This window comes from Balaenoptera ricei, chromosome 2 (assembly GCF_028023285.1).
Source record: "Balaenoptera ricei isolate mBalRic1 chromosome 2, mBalRic1.hap2, whole genome shotgun sequence".
In the NCBI taxonomy this organism is placed as follows: Eukaryota; Metazoa; Chordata; class Mammalia; order Artiodactyla; family Balaenopteridae; genus Balaenoptera; species Balaenoptera ricei.
This window is the reverse complement of record NC_082640.1, coordinates 177,551,200-177,564,903: the sequence shown is the minus strand read 5'-3', so window position 1 is coordinate 177,564,903 and position 13,704 is coordinate 177,551,200. Positions and strand designations below refer to the sequence as shown.

General features: G+C 45.0%; 1 protein-coding gene across 14 annotated transcripts in view; it reads right to left on the bottom strand.

The window, feature by feature from the left end:
- The window catches only part of LOC132359952 (cyclin-Y-like protein 1), a 49,407-nt gene that overhangs the window by 31,852 nt on the left and 3,851 nt on the right, over positions 1-13,704 (bottom strand). For 7 of the 14 annotated variants that reach the window (XM_059914890.1, XM_059914888.1, XM_059914889.1 and 4 more), the window contains exons 2-4: positions 13,352-13,374; positions 12,869-12,994; positions 12,324-12,474 (exon numbers count right to left, since the gene is read on the bottom strand). Coding sequence is in view for 2 of the 14 variants with exons in the window: in XM_059914899.1 (XP_059770882.1) it covers positions 2,106-2,331 (226 nt within the window). In the remaining 12 variants the exon portion in view is untranslated. Of the gene's footprint in view, positions 1-2,105; positions 2,332-10,733; positions 11,138-12,323; positions 12,475-12,868; positions 12,995-13,351; positions 13,375-13,704 lie in introns of those variants that run through there. The other 7 variants (XM_059914895.1, XM_059914894.1, XM_059914893.1 and 4 more) reach the window with 3 other exon arrangements.

Sequence of the window (13,704 nt, the reverse complement as noted above, 5' to 3'; positions counted from 1 at the left end):
GTATGCTAAATGCTTAGTACCTTACCTGCCCGCTTACCAGCTTCCCCTAATGTCCCTCTGTCCAGGGCATTCTCGGCTTCAATTGGATTTCACCAGAACAAACTCTTTAAATTATATCAACCGTGTTTACCTGACTGATAAATTTAGGCTATTTCATGACTTCTACTTTTATTCATATCCATTGCAATGTATGTACAGACAGAGAATGGAGAGGTAATGTTGCTTCTGAGTTGTGTACAATCAACTGGAATGGCAATAATCAAAACTGGAGTATGCTGAGATAGGCTAACTTATGGATAAATTATCAAATATAAGGTGCACTCTAAACAGTTTCTTAAGCATCCCAAGAACTGAATTGGCATATCTACCACCTCCCAAGTCTGTCTCTTCTGTTCAGTAGCTGTGTTACACAGTCATTTCAGATCTCCAAGTCTTGGCTTCTTCATCGGCAACAGAGGGAGAATATATACGGGCCTTATTTGTAGATGGAAGGGCCAAGTGAAATACACAAGAAAATGCATTGTAAATCTTAAAAGAATTCTATAAAGGTCCAATTTTCGTCTCTCATCCTACACTAGCCAACTACTAACTGTTTTGAAAAATCATTTAGAGGCTTACCTTATAGCAACAAGCAGAGCAGTTTTCACAAGTACTTACATGCTTTGTGTTTAAAGCTACAATTAATTCACATAATTTGTTCATTCTTTCACAATATCTAACTATTCTGAAAAGGGAGTACTTTCACTTACAAAGCCACGTCCATCATAAGGGTGAATCCACAGGCTTAATTATTCTAACTTTTAAAGAAATTCAATAAACCCAACTAAAATTTAAATAGAAGAGCTGTAAGACATTTCGTCTATGAAATAATGAAATAATCTCTGGCATTTCAATGAAACAAATGGGCCAGTGGGGCTTTAACATCTTATGATACAATGTTTTATACTTCAAAGAACAGTCTTTATTAAAGTGCCTCTCTTCTCTCTCTCCTCTCCTCCCCGACAACACCCACCCCCAGCCACTTAGTCTTCAGAACTTTTACCTGAACATTCTTAAGTTGAATAGTATTCTACTGGGCGGGGGGGCGGAGGGGAGCCATGGAGACATTTTTCTGCAGGATGGATGTGGTATGTTAACTCCCAAACCTTTATATTACAAATTACAATCTGAATTTGTTTTTTCTCCTTTGAAACTTCTGTCCAGCAGTCTCAGGAACCACCTCACACCCTCCCTTAGAACAGGCAACGTGCAAAAGAAGTCGGTTAAGGCTGTGCAGCTGAAGACATACTTGTGTCAAAGTGGGAATTTAAAAGTAATCAGAACTCCATGGGGTCTCCTTTGGTAAAGAAAAAAAAACCAACAACTATTCTCTGCAGCCGTGCAGTAACGTTTCACACCGTTCACAGTTATTTTAAGCCCCTCTCCCACCATTTTCTTTCCTATCGTGTTCAAATTATAGTTAGAAGGGATAAAGTAGCTTCTATCAGGGCGACTGAAAACATTAAAATCCAAAGAATTTTAGTTAAGAAACACCACACTGACTCTGTCCATCTCTATTTTGAATTGAAATGACAAATCCTCTAATGTTTGTCTTAATTGTCTCGAGTATCAACTACCTTAACGAACAGAAGTCTATCATCAGGCCCTTACCTAGTTCCTTCGCTTAGGTACCATCTGGATAGGGAGACGGGATGGATACGCCGAAGTTAGAGTATTTAAGTTTTCATTAAGAAAAGAGAGAATACACAGAAAGTCTCTGCTAAGTCCCACGAGATGTTAAATAGAACCACGAACAGGAAGGGCCGCGGATTGGAGGGTCTCAGGCCGGGCTGGGAAATGGGAACGGGGGAAAGAATTGGGCATTCGGGTAGGGAAGAGGGAAGGAGACTGGCCGGACGCGACTGTAAAGAATAAGGGGTGGGGACGCCAAGCAGAGGCCAGCCTTCATCCCCGGTGCTCAGCCCTGGAGAGCCAACTCCGGGCAAGAAGGAGCCCTAGGCGGCGTCTCCCTCCCGGGGGACCCTGGGGCGGCGGAGGCCAGAGGTAAGCCCGAGAGCGGACGGCGCCTACCCCGCGAGGGGCGAGGCGCGCCAGCCGCTTCTTACCTTCGGGCATCTCCCGGTCGCTGATGTGCTGCAGGTGGTGGCCTTCGCCACCTGCGAAATCCAACTCGGCGGGTTCCACGGTAGCCGCCGCCGGAGCTACTGCCACCGCGTTCCCGGCCGCCGCCTTGTAGACCTCAGACTCGCAGTCCGGCTCCGCTGACCCCCTGCGCCGGCCCAACTTGGGGCAGGCATTGCGGGACAGGCAACAAGACAGCGAGTTCCCCATGGGGCGCCTTCACTCCTCGCCGCCGCCGCCTCCGCTCGTCCCCCGACTCCGCCGAGCTCAGAAGCCGCCCCCTCCCCCAACAACGGCGCGGCGGGCACTGGCAGCCCCGGGCTATGCCGGGGCTGTGCCGCACATGCAGACGCGACTTCGCCCGCCGCTCTCCTGTCCGCCCAGCCGCCGGGCCCCGGGCAGGGGCGGCCGCACCCCCGCCGCCGCCGCCTCCCTGGAGCCAACTAGTCTGTGAGGACGGTGACCAGACCGGCTTATTTAAAAGGGGTGGGAAAAAAAAAAAAAAAAAAAAAAGGGGTGGGAACCAGACAAGCGCTGAGACGCGCAGCCACTGCAGGGAGAGAGCGCAGCCGGACCTCCTCCTCCTTCCGCCACCGCCTCCTGACTGAAAGTAGCTAGCCCGGCCAGCCCTTGCCTACCGGAATGTGTCCTTCGGTCACCTGGTTACGACGGACCAATCACGACCAGAGTTCCCTCCACGCGCCCTCCTCAGAGCGCAGGCATGGAACTCACAATGCCCCGCCCCCGCCCGCGGCTGCCCCGCCCCCCGAGCGGCGCGCCCCGGACTCTGGTTTCCATTCACCTCTCGCGCTCCGAGCTTTCGGGTCCTGCGGGAAGCACAGTGGGAGTTTGTTAATCGAAGCCGTCCTGAGTCAGTGGGCTCTGTAGAAAGCCCCTATTCGTAAAATGCCAGTTCAGTTAGCAACTCGGTTTCACCGGGCCGACAGTTGACTCATTTGATGTATTGCTCAACGAACTTAGTTTCACCCCAATTTTTGACCGTTTTTTATAACTGAATGCTCCTCCTGTCTTGCCTTCCAAAGAGTGTTAGTTTCCGCCTACAGTTTAACCATAGCAACCCCCGGGGCCCTGGTCCTACTCTCAATAAAGAGCTGTGGCTGTGTCTTGAATGAGACTCGAGGACACGTCACCCCTCCACTTCCTCATCAGTAAATTAGGTACCGAACTCCTCCCTCCCACCTCGGAGGCGCTGGGATTCAGCAACTCGCTTTTCTCGCCTGTTTCTCTCTTCCACGGCAGGAGTTTCCAGGTTTCCCTACTTTAGCCAACAACAACGCATAAAGTACGATTTTCTCATACAAACTTGAGAGTCACAAAGTGAGGTACCACGGTCTTGATTTGATGAAGATGATAACGATAGTTAACATTTGGCAAACACTATGCGCCCGCCCCCGTTCCAAGTGAGGTACTCATTTAACCCTCGGGAACAAAATCCTCAGAAACCTTCATTTTACAGATTTTACAGAAGCTAAGTAACGTTCCCAAGGTCACATGATTGCTCAGGGGTGTGGCCAGGATTTGATCCCTGATTGTGTGGATCCCCAAAGGCACCTTATTGTGATCATCAGAAAATAAAGGTAGAAGTCAAATTTGGTTGGAAGTGGCATAGTGTATCAGGATTTTCTTTTTTTAAGGAGGAACAATTTTTTGATGTGGATTTTAAAATACTTTCCCTTCATTCAACATTGATTAGTCCCTCCTACATGCCAGGCACCCGTGTGTGAAAAATAGTCCTGCCCTCAGTGACCTCAGGCACGGTGAGAAAACAAAGGCTTAGAAAGCCCAATAGTCTGAGGTCACACTGCTGCAAAGTACTTAAACCTGAAATTCAAACCTAGATCTATTAACCCCAAGTAGATGCTGGGGTAAAGAGCTTGGTTTTCTTCCCAGAAACATGAGAGCCATTGAATGTTGTGAAGTTAAGGAGTCACTATCAGGTGGTTTGTAGTGAGGTCACGCTTGAGAATAAGTAGGACTGATGGAAGCAACAAAACCCATTAAGAGACTTTATATTCATCTAAGAGAGGAGTGAGGGTTCAAACTAAAGGCAGTGGCAGAGATTGGAGTGGAGGGAAAGGATCTGAGGTCATTTGGGTGGTAGACTAGAAGTGCTCAGTGACTAGATATGGAGCGGGAAGGGGAAAAGAGAAGCAAAAATGGCTGCTAGGGTTCTGGCTTAGGGAACTATGTAGAGTGTGGTTACTTTTTCTTAGATAGTGCAGGAAAAGGAAGAGGTTTGGGAAGGAAGATCATTTTGGGTTCTGTTAAGTGGAACATGGAAATGGAGCTCTCTGGTTGAAAGTAAGCCTCTGCAGGCTAAGTCCATTTTGTGATATCCCAACTTATGTTTTCAAAAATAACACATTAAATCAATTTAAAAATGTGATTGGGGAAATTCCCTAATGTTGACAGCTAAGAATATCACATTTTTCATGGAGCAACTTGGAATCTATGGTTCTAGTAAATGAGGCATCCTATGTAAAATAAAACTGGTAAATGAGAGCTCTACCCACCACCAGAGCCTCCCATCAAGCCTCTTAGATAGCCTCAACCACCAGAGGGCAGACAGCAGAAGCAAGAAAAACGACAATCCTGCAGCCTGTGGACCAAGAAACACAGTTAGAGAAAGATAGACAAGATGAAAAGGCAGAGGGCTATGTACCAGATGAAGGAACAAGAAAAAAACCCAGAAAAACAACTAAATGAAATGGAGATAGGCAACCTTCCAGAGAAAGAATTCAGAATAATGATAGTGAAGATGATCCAGGACCTCGGAATAAGAATGGAGGCAAAGATTGAGAAGATGCAAGAAATGATTAACCAAGACCTAGAAGGATTAAAGAACAAACAAACAGAGATGACCAATACAATAACTGAAATGAAAACTACACTAGAAGGAATCAATAGCAGAATAACTGAGGCAGAAGAACGGATAAGTGACCTGGAAGACAGAATGGTGGAATTCACTGCTGCGGAACAGACTAAAGAAAAAAGAATGAAAAGAAATGAAGACAGCCTAAGAGACCTCTGGGACAACATTAAACGCAACAACATTCGCATTATAGGGGTCCCAGAAGGAGAAGAGAGAGAGAAAGGACCAGAGAAAATATCTGAAGAGATTATAGTCGAAAACTTCCCTAACATGGGAAAGGAAATAGCCACCCAAGTCCAGGAAGCGCAGAGAGTCCCATACAGGATAAACCCAAGGAGAAACACGCCGAGACACATAGTAATCAAAGTGGCAAAAATTAAAGACAAAGAAAAATTATTGAAAGCAGCAAGGGAAAAACGACAAATAACATACAAGGGAACTCCCATAAGGTTAACAGCTGATTTCTCAGCAGAAACTCTGCAAGCCAGAAGGGAGTGGCATGATATATACTTAAAGTGATGAAAGGGAAGAACCTACAACCAAGATTACTCTACCCGGCAAGGATCTCATTTAGATTGGATGGAGAAAGCAAAAGCTTTAGAGACAAGCAAAAGCTAAGAGAATTCAGCACCACCAAACCAGCTCTACAACAAATGCTAAAGGAACTTCTCTAAGTGGGAAACACAAGAGAAGAAAAGGACCTACAAAAACAAACCCAAAACAATTAAGAAAATGGTCATAGGAACATACATATCGATAATTACCTTAAACGTGAATGGATTAAATGCCCCAACCAAAAGACATAGACTGGCTGAATGGATACAAAAACAAGACCCATATATATGCTGTCTACAAGAGACCCACTTTAGACCTAGGGACACATACAGACTGAAAGTGAGGGGATGGAAAAAGATATTCCATGCAAATGGAAATCAAAAGAAAGCTGGAGTAGCTATACTCATATCAGATAAAATAGACTTTAAAATAAAGAATGTTACAAGAGACAAGGAAGGACACTACATAATGATCAAGGGATCAATCCAAGAAAAAGATATAACAATTATAAATATACGTGCACCCAACATACAAGCACCTCAATACATAAGGCAACTGCTAATAGCTATAAAAGAGGAAATCGACAGTGACACAATAATAGTGGGAGACTTTAACACCTCACTTACACCCATGGACAGATCATCCAGACAGAAAATTAATAAGGAAACACAAGCTGTAAATGACACAATAGACCAGAGAGATTTAATTGATATTTATAGGACATTCCATCCACAAACAGCAGATTACACTTTCTTCTCAAGTGCACATGGAACATTCTCCAGGATAGATCCCATCTTGGGTCACAAATCAAGCCTTGGTAAATTTAAGAAAACTGAAATCATATCAAGCATCTTTTCCGACCACAGCGCTGTAAGATTAGAAATCAATTACAGGGAAAGAAAACGTAAAAAACACAAACACATGGAGGCTAAACAATACGTTACTAAATCTCTTCACCAAGAGATCAGTGAAGAAATCAAAGAGGAAATTAAAAAATACCTAGAGACAAATGACAATGAAAACACGATGATCCAAAACCTATGGGATGCAGCAAAAGCAGTTCTAAGAGGGAAATTAATAGCAATACAAGCCTACCTCAAGAAACAAGAAAAATCTCAAATAACCAAGCTAACCTTACACCTAAAGGAACTAGAGAAAGAAGAACAAACAAACCCAAAGTTAGTAGAAGGAAAGAAATCATAAAGATCAGAGCAGAAAGAAATGAAATAGACACAAAGAAAATAATAGCAAAGATCAATAAAACTAAAAGCTGGTTCTTTGAGAAGATAAACAAAATTGATAAACCTTTAGCCAGACTCATCAAGAAAAAGAGGGAGAGGACTCAAATCAATGAAATTAGAGATGTAAAGGAGAAGTTACAACGGACACCGCAGAAGTACAAAGTATCATGAGAGACCACTACAAGCAACTCTATGCCAATAAAACGGACAACCTGGAGGAAATGGACAAATTCTTAGGTATAACCTTCCAAGAGTGAACCAGGAAGAAATAGAGAATATGAACAGACCAATCACAAGTAATGAAATTGAAATGGTGATTAAAAATCTTCCAACAAACAAAAGTCCAGGACCAGATGGCTTCACAGGTGAATTCTATCAAACGTTTAGAGAAGAGCTAATACCCATCCTTCTCAAACTCTTCCAAAAAATTGCAGAGGAAGGAACACTCCCAAACTCGTTCTATGAGGCCACCATCACCCTGATACCAAAACCAGACAGAGATACCTCAAAAAAAGAAAATTACAGACCAATATCACTGATGAATATAGATGCAAAAATCCTCAACAAAATACTAGCAAACAGAATCCAACAACACATGAAAACGATCATACACCATGATCAAGTGGGATCTATCCCAGGGATGCAAGGATTCTTCAATATACGCAAATCAATCAATGTGATACACCATATTAAGAAACTGAAGAAGAAAAACCATATAATCATCTCAATAGATGCAGAAAAAGCTTTTGACAAAATTCAACACCCATTTATGATAAAAACTCTCCAGAAAGTGGGCATAGAGGGAACCTACCTCAACATAATAAAGGCCATATACGACAAACCCAAAGCAAAACATCATTCTCAATGGTGAAAAACTGAAAGCATTTCCTCTAAGACAAGGAACAAGAAAAGGATGTCCACTCTCACCACTATTATTCAACACAATTTTGGAAGTCCTAAGCCACAGCAGTCAGAGAAGAAAAATAACAGGAATCCAAATTGGAAAAGAAGAAATAAAACTTATTGTTTTTAGATGACATGACACTATACATAGAGAATCCTAAAGATGCCACCAGAAAACTACTAGAGCTAATCAATGAATTTGGTAAAGTTGCAGGATACAAAATTAATGCACAGAAATCTCTTGCATTCCTATACACTAACAATGAAAGATCAGAAAGAGAAATTAAGGAAACAATCCCATTCACCATTGCAACAAAAAGAGTAAAATACCTAGGAATAAACCTACCTAGGGAGACAAAAGACCTGTACTCACAAAACTATAAGACACTGATGAAAGAAATCAAAGATGACACAAACAGATGGAGAGATATACCATGTTCTTGGATTAGAAGAATCAATATTGTGAAAATGACTATACTACCCAAAGCAATCTACAGATTCCGTGCAATCCCTATCAAAATACCAGTGGCATTATTTACAGAACTAGAACAAAAAACCTGAAAACTTGTAGGAGACACAAAAGACCCCAAATAGCCAAAGCAGTCTTGAGGGAAAAAAACAGAGCTGGAGGAATCAGACTCCCTTACTTCAGACTATACTACAAAGCTACAGTAATCAAGACAATATGGTACTGGCACAAAACCAGAAATATAGATCAATGGAACAGGATAGAAAGCCCAGAGATAAACCCACACACCTATGGTCAACTAATCTATGACAAAGGAGGCAAGGATATAAAATGGAGAAAAGACAGTCTCTTCAATAAGTGGTGCTGGGAAAACTGGACAGCTACTTGTAAAAGAATGAAATTAGAACACTCCCTAACACCATACACAAAAATAAACTCAAAATGGATTAGAGACCTAAATGTAAGACCGGACACTATAAAACTCTTAGAGGAGACATAGGAAGAACACTCTTTGACATAAATCACAGCAAGATCTTTTTTGGTCCACATCCTAGAGTAATGGAAATAAAAACAAAAATAAACAAATAGGACCTAATGAAACTTAAAAGTTTTGCACAGCAAAGGAAACTACAAACAAGACGAAAAGACAACCCTCAGAATGGGAGAAAATATTTACAAACGAATCAACGGACAAATGATTAATCTCCAAAATATATAAACAGCTCATGCAGCTCAATATTAAAAAAAAAACAAACAACCCAATCAAAAAATGGGCAGAAGACCTAAATAGACATTTCTCCAAAGAAGACATACAGATGGCCAAGAAGCACATGAAAAGCTGCTCAACATCACTAATTATTAGAGACATGCAATCAAAACTACATTGAGGTATCACCTTACGCCGGTCAGAATGGGCATCATCAGAAAATCTACAAACAACAAATGCTGGAGAGGGTGTGGAGGAGAGAGAACTCTCTTGCACTGTTGGTGGGAATGTAAATTGATACAGCCGCTATGGAGAACAGTATGGAGGTTCCTAAAAAAACTAAAAATAGAATTACCACATGACCCAGCAGTCCCACTACTGGGCATATACCCACAGAAAACCATAATTCAAAAAGACACATGCACCCCAATGTTCACTGCAGCACTATTTACAATAGGCAGGATATGGAAGCAACCTAAATACCCATCAGCAGACAAATGGATAAAGAAGATGTGGTACATATATACAATAGAATATTACTCAACCATAAACAGGAACGAAATTGGGTCATTTGTAGTGACGTGGATGGATCTACGTCATACAGAGTCTGTCATACAGAGTGGAGTTAAGTCAGAAAGAGAAAAACAAATATCGTATATTAACGCATATATGTGGAACCTCGAAAAACCAGTTTGCAGGGCAGAAATAGAGATACAAGTGTAGAGAACAAGGGGGGAAGAGTGGTGGTGGGGTGTTCTGGTGGGATGAATTGGGAGACTGGGATTGACATGTATACACTAATATGTATAAAATGGAAAACTAAGAAGAACCTGCTGTATAAAAAAATAAATAAAATTAAATTTAAAAAAAAAGAGAGAAGTCACCCTGCTCCTTGTGTGTGTCCTGCCTTGTGGCTGGAGCCCCTGGCACCACGGGGCAGAGCATGCCTGGACCATGTCGAATTGCTGAGAGCGCTTGGGGCTGGCAGGGACATATGACAGGGGCAGGGACTGGGGTGCTGGGGCAGCTGGGACCAGGAGTTCCGGAGATTTCAGGAGTTGCAGGAGTGAGCTCAGCCAGCTCCCCACGAAGAGGAGCCTTGGTCCCAGGCAAGGGAGAGAAGGTACGAAATCAGGCTCAGACCTGCAGTCATTTCTTGAAGGTTGCAGCTCATGGCTCACCATCACCTCTCTCTCCATCAGTACCCCTGACCTGTCTTGAGGGTTTCCGTTTCTGCACAGATGATATTTCCAACAAACTGGCCTTGAAGTTCTCATGCCTCACTTCCAAAGATCTTGAACTCTATGCCACACACACCCAAGGTCATACACTAGGCCCATGCTGGCCACTATAGGAACCACTAGCCATGTGTGCTATTTAAATCTTAGTTAATTAAAATGAAATAAAATTTAAAACTCAGTTCCTCAGTCCCACGGCCCACATTTCAGGGACTCGATAGTCACATGTGGCTAGTGGCTACCATACTGGATCACGCAGAGAGCATGCTTACCATCGCAGAAAGGTGTATTGGACGGTGCTGCCCTAGACCCTGTCACTAACAGAAACTGCCCCCTTTCTATTACCAGTGTCCAGCACCCCCCTAGAGACTCCCACCTCCTCCTTGTATAGACTCTGACTCTAATGCAGCCTTCAACCACAATGGGATTTTCAATCTCTGTCCAGGGACACCTCAGAGATACTGAGGGGTCGGTTCCAGACCACCGCAAGAAAGCGAATATCACGTGAAGTTTTTGGTTTCCACTGCATATAAAAGTTATGTTTATACTATACTGTAGTCTACTAAATGTGCAATAGCCTTTTGTTTAAAAAGACAAGGAGTATACCTTAATTTAAAAATACTTTATTGCTAAAAATGTGAACCAATATCTGCCAATGCTAGGTTGCTACAAACCTTCAACTTGTAAAAAACGCAGTATCTGCAAAGTACGATAAAATGAGGTCTGCCCATATTAGTTTCCTGAGGCTGCTGTAACCAACTACCACAAACTGTGTTGATTCTCTCATGGTCCCTCACAGTTCTGGAGGTCAGAAGTCCAAAATCAAGGTGTAGGCAGGGCCAGGCTCTCTCTGAAAGCTCTAGGGGAGGATCCTTCCTTGCCTCTTTCTAGCACCATTGTCTAGGGGTTGCCAACAATCCTTGGCTTGTGGCTGCATGACTCCAATCTGTCTCTGGCTCCACCACTGCCACCCTAGTCACCATCACCTCTATGGAAAATGTACGGCAGTTCCTGAGAAAATTAAAAATAGAAAACCATATGATCCAGCAATCCCATTTCTGGATATATATCCAAAGAAATGGAAAGCGGGGTCTTGAAGAGATATTTGCACCCCCGTGTTCACAGCAGCATTGATCACAATTGCCAAGAGGCGGAAGCAACCCAAGTGTCCGTCAACGGATGAATGGATGATCACCATGTGGTATATACACACAATAGAATATCATTCAGCCTTACACAGCAAGTTCTGACAGACAGGTGAACCTTGGGAACCTTATGCTAAGTACAATAAACTAGTCACAAGAAGACAAACACGGTATGATACCACCTCCGTGGAATTTAGATTAGATTAGTCAAATTTATAGAGCCAGAAGGAACTGTGGTTGCCAGGAGCTGGGGGCAGGAGGATATGGGTAGTTAATGTTTAATGTGTACAGAGTTTCACTTTGGGCAGATGAAGAGAGTTCTGGAGGTTGGCTGCATGGTAATGCGAAGACAGTCAACACTACTGAACTGCACGCTGACAAATGGTTACCTTGGTAAATTTAATGCTGTGTCTATTCTATGGGCCCCCCCCCAAAATAAAACAAAAAGCCTGTGTCTTTTGCTGCCCTGGCCCCAGGCTAGCCCCACCCTTACACGTGACACTGCTCTGCGAGGGTGTGTCCTGGGTGGACTTTAACAACCAGGCCCTGGGGCATCACGGGAGGAGCGAAAATGGAGAAATGGTACTCACCCGCCTTGGGTGCTATGGGGCCAAAAGGTCGGGCACGGCCAGTGGACTTAACCGGCAAGGAGCCGTGCCTGCGCCTGCGCCTGCGCCTGCCGGCTGCCCTGGAGCCTGAGCAGCGCCTCGGTCCCTCCTAACAGAATCTGACCTGGCTCTGGGAAAGCCCTGAGAGGGACCTCATCCTACCCTGTGCTTCAAAGCAAACCATTCAAGGCCCAGAGAGGGCAAGTGACTGGTTCTGGGTCACTCAGCAAGTCAGAGGCAGAGCCAAGTCCTGAAGTGTGGCTCCTCTGATTCTAGAGCGTCATTTATTTCATCTCTCATGTATACTGTGCCCTTTTTCTGACAATGTGAGTGTCAGAGCGATTCTATCAGGAACGTGGGCCTGACGCTGACAACTCAGAAGGCTGAACTAAGCAGTGGGGAGTTGGGTGAGGGCCCGTGGATTGATGCTCAGGGATCAGTTACCTGCTTTACGGGAGAAATTGCTGCCTCCATCCTTGGGTGGGTCTCTGGGGGTCAGAGCCAGATCCATCTGGCCCCTGGGGTGGCCCCTGTGGTGGCTTCCCAGGAGAACCATCAGAGGCCTGGTCGGATGACTGGGAAGGTTCATCCTCCTCTGGAAAAACAAAAAAAAGAGGTGGGGGAGCTCCCAGCGGGGTGGGCAGCTGAGGGACCAGAGGCCCCACACGGCGCCCTCCACCATCTCCCGAAACTCCCAAGAACTCTGATGTTGGGAGGGGACCTCAATGGCAGCTGTGCTAAGAGGTGACAAAGATGCTTGGAGGTGAACCCAAGGAGAAGACAGAGAGAGGGAGACCCAGCACCAACGCGGAGCTGGCAGGTTCCAGACTTCACAGAGCAGGAGTGTGAGGCCCAGGAGATTAGAGACCTGATGGGGCACAGTGCACCTGGTGGCAGCTCCAGGCCAGAACCCAGACCCCCTCCGCCCTCGTTCAGGTACCCCAAGCCCTGGGCCACCCCGCCCTCTGGAGCTTCCCTAGGGCACTCACCATCAGAGGGGGATTCCGGCCGGAAGGGGTCAGTGGCATCTCCTCCCCCGCTCTCTATGGCTTTAGCTGACATCTTGGAGGCAGTGTGGGAACACTAGGTGCAGAGCCAAGGACACCACTATCTTTCTGAGAAACAGAGTGTGAAAATCAGAAGTGCTCTGCCTGATTTATGATGGACTGGCGGGGGGAGGGCAGGGGCACCTCTCTGTTGCCCCAGACTTGTCCTCTGTCCTACAGGAGCCTGCGGGCACTGCCAGCCTGCCCCCCAAATCTGCACAGACCACAGCTTTTAAAGTTAATAATGACTTTGCTTGGCTCCCTGATCTCCAGAATCCTGTTCACCTCTAATAATCCATCTTGCCCCGCCCACTGCCCACCCAGCCTAAGTCTTAGGGCTTCAGAGTGACCTGGGTTGATACAAGACTGGAGGTTCCCAAAGTCTCCTGGTAAAGGTGGGCTCAAGCCCCTTCCCAGCACACTCACCTCTGGTCACAGTGACAGCAGCCCTGGATGGAAGCAGAGAGGGATACAGTGAGTGGAGTCCTGTTGCTCTCTCCCCTCCCCCACCTCCTACGGCCCTGCCTACCCTGCGAGGTCACTGTCTGGGAAGGAAGAGCAGTGTCAGAAGTTCTGCAGGTAGTGAGGCTGCCGAGGACGCCAGCTGGGTGTTAACGTCCCCTACTGTGACTGTGTTACTGTCAGCTTCCCCTTTCATGGCCGTTAGCATTTGCCTTATGTATTGAGTTGCCCCTATGTTGGGGGCTGAAATATTTACAATTGTTATATCTTCGTCTAGGACTGATCCCTCGGTCATTATGTAGTGTTCTTCTTTGTCT